This window comes from Heptranchias perlo, chromosome 10 (genome assembly GCF_035084215.1).
Source record: "Heptranchias perlo isolate sHepPer1 chromosome 10, sHepPer1.hap1, whole genome shotgun sequence".
Lineage (NCBI taxonomy): Eukaryota > Metazoa > Chordata > Chondrichthyes > Hexanchiformes > Hexanchidae > Heptranchias > Heptranchias perlo.
This window is the reverse complement of record NC_090334.1, coordinates 20,681,193-20,691,663: the sequence shown is the minus strand read 5'-3', so window position 1 is coordinate 20,691,663 and position 10,471 is coordinate 20,681,193. Positions and strand designations below refer to the sequence as shown.

Genomic DNA, 10,471 nt, shown 5'->3' with positions numbered 1-10,471 from the left:
AGATGGGGGCTGCTATAGCTGCAGTCTTGACCTCCTCAGTGGACGAACAGCATCACCAGCCTCGCTGGCCACGCCATCCACCTCTGACACGTGGAGCTCGACAGTGCTGTGACACATCCACCTGCTTCTTGGACCTCTCTGAGCAGCAGTGCACACGGAGGCTCAGAGTCACTCGACATGTAGTCGTGGACATCTGCAGCCTCCTTCATGCCGAGCTGCTCCCGGCTGGCCCGAGCACCATCTTCTTACCTGTCGCTGTCAAAGTCACCACTGACCCTCAACAACTTCTCCTCCGCATCCTTCCAGGGTGCCACCGGGGACATCACCAGCGTCTCTCAGTCGTCTGCACAAAAGAGCCCTGCAAATACACCTACACCCACTCTGCAGTGACACAATGGGTGGCATCAGTTGTGGGTCTTCATGGTGATCCTGAAGAAAAGGGCATTATTGCACAAACAAGATAAGATTTGCAAAGATGTGGCAATAGTGGTGACAATATAATATGTGATGTGAGTTGATCAGAAATCAAATATAAGTAAAAACCATGACAAACCCTCAAACACCCTTGTGCATCCCCTTCATGCTCGCGACATGTTTGTCTTATGCTTCCTACTACACATATGTGATGCATGCCCTGTGGCTGTAGCACAGGTAGTGGCAGGTTGGGTGAGGCTGACTGTGAAAGAGATGCATGAGAGGGTGAGTATGAGAGAGAGCCATGAGATTGTATGAGGATTGGGTTGAGTGGTAGTGGTGGGATGAGTACTGACGAGGTGAGTAAGTGCAGGTAAGATGAGGATGAGCTTTGAGTGGGTGTGAGGAGCGATGCGATAGAGTAGTGTTGGCAGTGCAGAAGAAGATGTGGGGTGGGGGCGGTGATGTGGCAGACGGAGTGTAGGAGAATGAGTAAGTGTACTCACTTGGGTCATTGAAGCGCCTCCTGCACTGCATGCAGGTGCGCGATATGTTGGTGGTGCAGGTATCCTCCTTTGCCACCTCGAACCAGGCCTTCGTGGTGGCAGAGGCAGGCCACTTCCTCTCATCCGCTGGGGAGAAGATCTCTGTCCTCCCCCTCCTCCTCACCCCATCCAGTAGGACCTGGAGTGAGGCATCATTAAACCTGGGAGCAGCCTTCCCCCTGGGCTGCTCCATGCTGTAATTTTGCCTATTTTCTGCAGCATCAGTCAGTGGAGGACTGCCCCTTTAAATAGAGCTCCTCCAGCTGACAGGCAGAGCTGGATCTGGTTCTGGGGACTGAGGTGGGTCAAATCAAGCCAGTGTCAGTGAACAGTGATCATAGTATCAAAAAGTTTAGATTAGTTATGGAAAAGGACAAGGAACAATTTAGAGTAAAAATACTTAATTGGAGGAGGGCCAATTTCAGTAGGTTGAGAACGGATCTGGCCCGGGTAAACTGGAATCAAAGGTTGACAGGCAATACTGTAATTGAACAATGGGCAGCCTTTAAAGAGGAGATAGTTCGGGTACAGGCTAGGTACATTCCCATGAGGGGGAAAGGTAGGGCAATCAAAGCCAGAGTTCCCTGAATGATGAAAGAGTAAGATGAAGCAGAAAGAGGGGGCGTATAACAGATGTCAGGTTGTTAATACAAGTGAGAACAAGGCTGAATATAGAAAGTACAGAGGAGAAGTGAAAAAGGAAATAAAGAAGGGCAAAGAAAGAGTATGAGAATAGACTGGCGGCCAACATAAAAAGGAATCCAAAAGTCTTCTATAAGCATATAAATAGTAAACGGATAGTAAGAGGAAGGGTGGGGCCAATTGGGGTCCAAAAAAAGAGATCTATGCATGGAGGCAGAGGGGATGGCTGAGGTACTAAATTAGTATTTTGCATCTGTCTTTACCAAGGAAGAAGATGCTGCCAAAGTCACAGTAAAAGAAGAGGTAGTTGAGATACTGGATGGGCTAAAAATTGATAAAGAGGAGGTACTAGAAAGGCTGGTGGTACCTAAAGTAGATAAGTCATCCAGTCCGGATGGGTGCATCCTAGGTTGCTGAGGGAAGTAAGGGTGGAAATTGCAGAGGTACTGGCCATAATCTTCCAATCCTCCTTAGATATGGAGGTGGTGCCAGAGGACTGCAGAATTGCAAATGTTACACCCTTGTTCAAGAAAGGGTATAAGGATAAACCCAGCAACTACAGGCCAGTCAGTTTAATCTCGGTGGTGGGGAAGCTTTTAGAAATGATAATCCAGGACAAAGTTAATAGTCGCTTGGACAAGTGTGGAATAATAAAGGAAAGCCAGCACGGATTTGTTAAAAGCAAATCGTGTTTAACTAACTAGATTGAGTTTTTTGATGAGGTAACAGAGGGAAGTTGATGTTGTGTATATGGACTTTCAAAAGACATTTGATAAAGTGCGACATAATAGGCTTGTCAGCAAAATTGAAGCTCATCGAATTAATGGGGCAGTGACAGTATGGATACGAAATTGGCTAAGTGACAGGAAACAGAGACTAGTGGTGAACGGTTGTTTTTCGGACTGGAGAAGGGTATACAGTGGTGTTCCCCAGGGGTCGGTACTAGGACCACTGCTTTATTTGATATATATTAATGACTTGGACTTGGATGTACAGGGCACAATTTCAAAATCTGTAGATGACACAAAACTTGGAAGTGTCGTAAACAGTGAGGAGGATAGTAATAGACTTCAAGAGGACATAGACAGGCTGGTGGAATAGGCGGACACGTGGCAGATGAAATTTAATGAAGAGAAGTGTGAAGTGATACATTTTGGCAGGAAGAACAAGGAGAGGCAATATAAACTAAATGGTACAATTCTAAAAGGGGTGCAGGTACAGAAAGACCTGGGGATATATGTGTACAAATCTTTGAAGATGGCAGGACAGGTTGAGAAAGCAGTTTAAAAAAGCATATGGGATCCTGGGCTTTATAAACAGAGGCACAGAGTACAAAAGCAAGAAAGTTATGTTGAACCTTTATAAAACACTGGCTTGGCCACAGCTGGAGTATTGTGTCCAATTCTGGGCACCGCTCTCTAAGAAGGAAGTGAAGAGAGGGTGCAGAAAGGATTTACTAGAATGGTTCCAGGGATGACAGACTTCAGTTACGTGGATAGACTGGAGAAGCTGGGGTTATTCTCCTTAGGGCAGAGAAGGTTGAGAGATTTGATAGAAGTGTTCAAAATCATTAAGGGTTTTGATAGAGTAAATAAGGAGAAATGTTCCCATTGGCAGAAGGGTCGAGAACCAGAGCTCACAGATTTAAAGTAACTGGCAAAAGGACGAAAGGCGACGTGAGGAAAAACTTTTTTACGCAGCGAGTAGTTATGATCTGGAATACGCTGCCCGGAAGGGTGATGGAAGCAGTTCAATTGTGGCTTTCAAAAAAGAATTGGATAAATGCTTGAAGGAAAAAAAAATTTCAGAGCTACGCGGAAAAAGCGGGGGAACGGGACTAACTGGATTGCTCTTACAAAGAGCCAGCACGGGCTCGTTGGGCCGAATGGCCTCCTTCTGTGCTGTAACCATTCTATGATTCTGTGTTTGTCTCCCCACAGATGCTGCCTGAGTGTTTCCTGCATTTTGTACTTTTACATCACTTCACTGCTTTCTTCCACCGAGTGTGGTGCCGGGTGCTGCATTTTACCCACTGAGCACAGAGAGGGAGCCACAATTAACATAAAAGAAAAAAAATGGGATTTACACTTTAAGGATAAAATTGCCTGTGCAGTCCTGACGAGCTTTACGATCTGTAACTGTACTGGAAACTTTTTACGAGCACTGTAAACAAAACTGAACTGCTCGGCTGAAAATGACGGTGGTTGTTGGAGCCTGTCTGTTTAAGAGCTGGCCATAAAATACAATCAAGTGGGGGTTAGAATCAGCCTGCGCTGTACAGTGAGTGCGGCCGTCGGCTGCATTAAAGTCTCTCTCTCTCTCTCTGGGTCCTGTCTCAATCCTTGGGCTGCTTAACGTCACCTCCAACCCTTTTTAACTTTTCCCTTATATGGTAGTGAGTTTTCTGCGCCTTATACCCTAGTATTCCGGAGGCGGGATTTTGTGTGTGTGTGTGTGTGATAAGAAGCGAGAGACTACCTTAGATGGCAAAGAAAATTCCGCCTCAGGAAATGTCCGATCCTCTCTCCTCATCCTGCCCCTGCATATTTTCACTCAACTTTTCATGCCATCGAAAGGGAGAAGTTTGCCAGCAATCTGTGGAATGCGAGTGCTCGACTCCACAGCAAACTCAGCTAGAGAGAGAACATTTTGAATCCAATTCGGAATGTTTACTCCAGACGAAAAGAATTTCTGATTTTGGAAGGAGAAATCTGATTATGTAAATACATCCACCCCACGCTGAAATTCAGTCAGAAACGCAAAGGCAGCTTTCCATATATACACGTGAATATTAGTGGGTGCGGGGGTGGTTAGAGATGACCCTGCCACTGGAGGGAAAGCGGGATTAAAACCTACTGGGAGGGGAGCTGCTTACTGTGCAGCAGGACCGTGAGATCCCACGACACTAGTTCCTTCGCGAAGTAAGCTGTGCTTTTCAGGGGAGTTCATGGTACAAGTTGGGGTGTGAAGGACTGTGAACAAACGGGAAGTTTTGTCCCTCCTCTTCCCCCCCTCCCCCTCCTAAAGAAGCATCGTATCTGTAAATAAAAGGTCAGAGAAGTTGAGGATTATGCTTTTAGCGACCGTTACTTGTCCATTACACGTCTTTCTTTTCGCTCCGGGAAGTCACATAATAAACATTTATTTACTTTCAAATAGCATTTTGAGTGGATCCGGTGCAGGCTCTGACTATTCTGTGTATTTCACATATTAAAACATAGAATAATATAGAATCTACAACACAGAAATAGGTCATTCGGCCCAACTGGTCAATACGGGTGTTTCTACTCCACACCCCCTCCTCTCATCACCTCTTCCCACCCGACCCCATACCCCTCTAATCCCCTTTCCCTCATTGTATGCTCATCCCTGTTACAAAGAATGTTTGCGTTTTTAAAAAAAAACATCTTCTACATTTTTATTACGAGCATGGAACCGTCAACTCCAGTCAAATGACAAATCTGAGCATTATACTGGAACCCCCTCACTTCCTCCCGGCTGGATCTCAGTGTCCAGCTTTTGCTTTGCTGAGCCAGAACTCAATCGATGCAGCAACTTCCCTCTGTGAGGTGCTGCACCGGTGTCAGCAGCATCACCTAAGTGACATCTGATGCATACATCATGTTAATAGATCCGATGGGGTGGATCATTGTCATAATCATGGTACCAACGTGGAACTTTATATATATTTATATAAAAAAATTATATTATATATATATATATTTATATTATATCTATCTAGTCCTACGTAGATATTATGCTTATGACAATGATTCCCACAGTTATATATAGTCATAACTATATCTAATATACAAAATTATGTTGCCGATTTATTTTTGGGAATGTGACTCCGTATCCTTAGTCTTTTACCTCGATTAAAATGCTGCATTTTAATCGAGGTAAAATGATCACACTTTACACCCGTCCTCACCTTCGCTGGGAGAGCTGACATTCAGTGAAAGCACCGTGTTATGGAGCCGACGGCCGCCTAAACCAACCTCAGCTCTAATAACAGGTTGCAGAACATTACATTTCAGAATTTAGCAATTGCATATTTGCTGCATTGCTAACTTGCTGTCAGCTTGAATGAGTCGGGCTGAAAGGATTAAAAAGTACAAACGTCACCACTTCTCATGCACAGTCAGATGATAAATTGCCCGTCACATGGATAGAACCTCCCGCCCTCCCCAATCCACTGGCGGAAGACCGGTGGACTTGACTGATGTGCCGCTGGAGCAATAGGAGCGTGTACCGGCGGCTGGGTGCATCCAATGGGCGCTGGAGGGGGCAGGATTTCCGCGCCTGAGGTGCGGCGCTGGGCGCCTGTGTGTGTGGAGCAGAGAGCTGCAGAGAGGGGAACGCTGTTGGGTTTGCCCTGTCTGTGTTACCTTGTAACCGGGGTTGTAGCAACACGCGAGAGAGAGAGAGAGAGAGGGAAAGGAAAAAAAAACCATGGATCGTTACGATTCCAACCACTCGCAGACCGAAGACTACATGCAGCCAGAGGACGACTGGGACAGAGATCTTCTGTTAGACCCAGCCTGGGAAAAACAGCAGAGAAAGGCAAGTAGCAGTGGGTTGTGTGGGTGCTTTTATTTTGGAGCAGTCGGCTCTACCCACCTAGAGGATCAAAGCATTATCTCCCTCGCTCGCTTTCCAGTTCGGTTAGATGGAAATCATTTACTGATCGACTGATACCCGATGGATTATTATAATTTAGCAAAAGCGCAGATTAAGTTCTTTTTGCACACCCCCCTTTTAGAAATTAATTCCGTTTTACGGGAAAAGTGCAGACAGTGATTGTGAAAGCTCTGGATTGTTCGTTATGATGTGCCTCAGAAAACGGTTCAAAATAAATTTGGGGTTTTTGTATTGTTTGTAAATTTTGCATCGAGAAGAGTCGAGATTGAGCCACGTTCCTGGTTTGTAAATGGGTTCTGGTGATCTGGAGTGCTGAAGTTAAGAATGCAACAGATGGTCGCTGGATGTGTCTCCACCGTTCAGCAATGCAGCGTCCAGTGTCTATCCAGGTTTGAGAACAGTTAGAACCGTGGATTGGTCCTGTAATCCCGAAGAGAGAGAAAAAGATAAAACTTTTAACGCAGGAGAAATCCTTCCCCTGACCAAACCAGGGACGCGCACACACGGATGACACGAGCCTGACCTGGGTGTAGTCCTGGCGTTGCGCAGGTAGAGTCTCCATGTTTAGCACCTCTGTCGCCCGATTCCCCCCTCCCCCCCTCCCCCCCTCCCTCCCTCCCTCCCTCACGTTTTCTCGGTGCACCAGCTTTCAGAATACTGTAGGATAAAGCTCAGACCTTCCAGGTGCTCAGCTCGTCATTTAAATACGAATATAATTAGAACGAAATAGTTTAAAACGAGCTGAATGAGTTCAGTCTCGGTATTACAAACCCTCGGGCTAAGCATTCTCCTTTTTTTTAAAGCGGAATTTTGAATCGAGCGATGTGGTTTAATCACAGTGAGCGAGTGTTCATTAGATCTTGTCACCCACTGAAATGGCAGGGTTTGCTATACTCAGCAGTTTGTAATAGTGAAGGCCGAAGCTGTCGCTCTCTCTTATCTCACCTGATATTACTGGGGCTGGGTGAGACCTCCACACCACCCCGACCTGTTTCAATGTCAGACATGAGGCAGACACCAAGTAGAGGTTAATCTCCAAATCATACCTTGTGCTATGGCTAAGGGGATTCTTTTAAAGGACTGAGACCGTGTGTGCGAGGTACCATTGTTATTTATTTGAATTCTCTCATAACTAATTCTCTTTCCCCCCCCCCCCCCCACCTTTCTGTAAGTGGTATTGAAAACTGGACAGAATGAACAAGCTGTCAGTGGGAAAGCTGGTTAATAGGAAGCAGTTAATCTTTCGATTTAACTGCCTGGATCCTATTGTTACATACCGTGCTTTATATTTCTCTAAGCCTTTTCCCAAACACTGACCACAGTTTCTTTATCCCGATCTAAGCCAGTGAACTGTTATTTTTAAAAAGGGAGATTTAGATGCCATGAAACGTTTTGATGATTTTCAGACAATGTTGGAAAATATTTTAGAGCCGGTAAGAGTTTGGGAAGGATGAGGGTTGGGTTAGTACTGTACAGTCATGTCCAAAAATGGTAACAGTCATTCTTTATGTGCAAGTGTTTGATTTGTCTTGGCCAGAGGTTTTTTGCATTAGGTCATTTCACTGTATTGGGTATATATCATTTTAAATATCTGGATTTCTTTGACATACCAAAGAAGTGACATTGTTGTAGTTTTTGCCTTCAGATTAGTGTGTGACCATTGTAAATTCTCTTGTCATTGTTACAGAGTGAAGGTGACTGTGGCTTTTCTCTTAATCTACTTCCTTCTTGTTTATCAGGCCTAAGGAATGGACTGAAATGTTTGAAGAAAGGAGCTTAACTACTTAAGAAAATGTTTGTAGATCCTTCAGTTTGAAATGTTTAGGAGACGGAGCATAAAAATAAGCTAAACAGTGCTGTAGGAATCAGACAGTGTATATAGAGTTTGTGCTGGGTTTAGTCTGACAGGGTCCTACAGGAAAGGTTTTACTTTTTTCCATTCCTTCCTCTTTTGAGTCATTAAGCGAAGTTGGTCAGAAACTTTTTTTTTCTAAGGAGGTGGGAGGGGAAGCAGAAGTGAGAAGGGAACATGTCTCTTATAATTTTGAATATCAGATCCAGCTATCTAACTAGTTAGAGGATACAGGCCTGCTATGTTGGTTTGTTCTTCCTCATTTATGTCACAGCCCAGTAGTACTGCTTTTAAGACTGAAGCTTCATTACATTGATCAGAAAATCATGTGTTGTTTTCACAAATTAAACCACTGAATTTAGCATGTTTGGGGTGATGGGTGGTTTTGTGATTCCCACTTTTCTGCTCAAAGGTTATCCCAGCTCAATATAATGTTTGCCACTTGTGATTTTGGTAACTGATTGGCTTGGGAATTTTTGTTGAGTTATGGGCTACTTGGCTTATTAGTGCTGTACTTTGATCCGTCATCTACATAATGAAAAAACATATGAAACCCCCCCCCCCCTGCCCCGGTATGGATACAGGGTTCCTCATGGGATTTTTAAAAACTAACTTCCAGGACTGAAAAGTTTTTTTTTAAATAAAGATCTGTTCTTTGCAAACCATAAAGGCTGGGATGGTGTACAAAAAATGTCTCTGCATCACAGAAGACATTTATTATGTTTTTACAATTCTTGTTTCTTCTCCTTTTTCTTCAGTTCCTCTATCATTTTATATTCCTCCACAGTAAGGACTCCCCTTTCCCCCCACACCAAATGTAAAATGCTAACACTTTTATTGAAGTTTCGAAACATATAGCTTTATTAGTTTACAAAAACACAATACATCAGGAATGTAACAATCCAGAAGGAATACACAGCATGATCAATAATGTAACAACTTTGTATTGTGTGTGTGTGTGTGTTTTTATATTAAGCGGGAGAAACCAGCTAATTTCAGTTGCTGGTTATTGAAGATTTGAGTCTATATTAGCAAACCACTTTCTGTGCACCTATACAGCTGATGTTAAGTTTCTCTATTATATTGGGGTTAAAACTGAGCTGGAAGAACTTTTTTGTTTATCCAGTTATTGTTCATCTGAAAGGTTACTCAACCCTTGAGCACAGAATGAGTAAAAGACCTATCCTCCTTCGATTTGAAAACATTCTGTTTTGTAAGCAGTTTCTGCCGCTGCGCATGTTAGATATTTTCTCGCTGGTACAGTGAATCGTGGGATGTATTACCTGTGTATGTTAAGTTAAGGAATGAAGAGGTGAGACTTCGGCAGTGGTATGTGTCTTGGAGAATCTTTCATCTAACAAGTCACTGAGGCCTCTCTTTCATCCTGCCACACCCACCCAGAGCTTTGGAGTTGGGCCTAGGCACTATACTTAATGCACCACAGGATCAGCTGCTTGCGTTTTTAAAAATGTTATATTGTAAAGGAAAAAATGTCCATTTAATAAAAGATTAATTTTGAATTAATATTTTGGTTACACACACAAATCTGGACAAGCTAATTGTTCCTACACCTCGATGTTTTTTCCCTCCCTATTCAGAATTGTGCAGGTTCTAACTCACTAATGCTGCCTTCCCTCCCCCAACTATGTGGCTTCAATTGAGTGAGCCACTCAATTACAGTAACATAAGGGACTGTGAAACTTTCATCCAGTCTTATTTTTTAAAAATCGTTGGCTTGGAGCTGCTTACAGTTATCAAAAGGTTAAAAGCAGCAGTATCCCAGAGCTCTGAAAGCATCATCCAGTTGAATGTGTAATTTGTTTATTATAATGTGAGTTGTAAATCTGTGCTTGGAAACACTGTGTGCTAGCAACAGCACTGCTGTGTAACTTTTAGTTTTGGTGCTTTTGTCAATGGAAGATCACTGCAGTGTTTCAAAGGGTTGTCAGAGTGCTGGCCGTTGTCACTCTGCTGTGATCTCTTTGACTGGCATCAACTTTCAGGTCATCAATAACATACCAGTTCAAAGTTTTAGATACTTTCACGAGTGCGTCAGGTCAAATGAAACTTGCACTATCTACATAGTGAAGTCAACAAGTAAAATGATGGGGATTTTGATCCGGGAACACCAACAGGGTTAATGTTGGAACTCTTCCTCCTCTGCCCTTGCACCATCAGACTTTTTTCCTTCCATTTTTCCTCCTTTCTCCCTCCAGAGTGTTGTGACTCATGCTGAGATGTGGTTCAGCAAATGCCAGCAGCATTCTGTATTTCACCCGTGGCCAGTCTTCATGTGTAAGCATGGACAGTGACTATTTTTTAGGTTATTCGAGCGGGGACAGACAGGCAAGACTGATGTGTCCTAATCTGATATCCA

At 43.8% G+C, this 10,471-nt stretch overlaps 1 protein-coding gene across 5 annotated transcripts in view; it reads left to right on the top strand.

The window, feature by feature from the left end:
- The first annotated feature begins 5,905 nt into the window (after window positions 1-5,905).
- The window catches only part of actn1 (actinin, alpha 1), a 164,157-nt gene continuing 159,591 nt past the window's right edge, over window positions 5,906-10,471 (top strand). For 3 of the 5 annotated variants that reach the window (XM_067991304.1, XM_067991301.1, XM_067991302.1), the window contains exon 1: window positions 5,907-6,164. In XM_067991304.1, coding sequence (XP_067847405.1) covers window positions 6,054-6,164 — 111 coding nt within the window. In that variant the 5' untranslated portion in view covers window positions 5,907-6,053. Of the gene's footprint in view, window positions 6,165-10,471 lie in introns of all 5 variants that reach the window. The other 2 variants (XM_067991303.1, XM_067991300.1) reach the window with 2 other exon arrangements.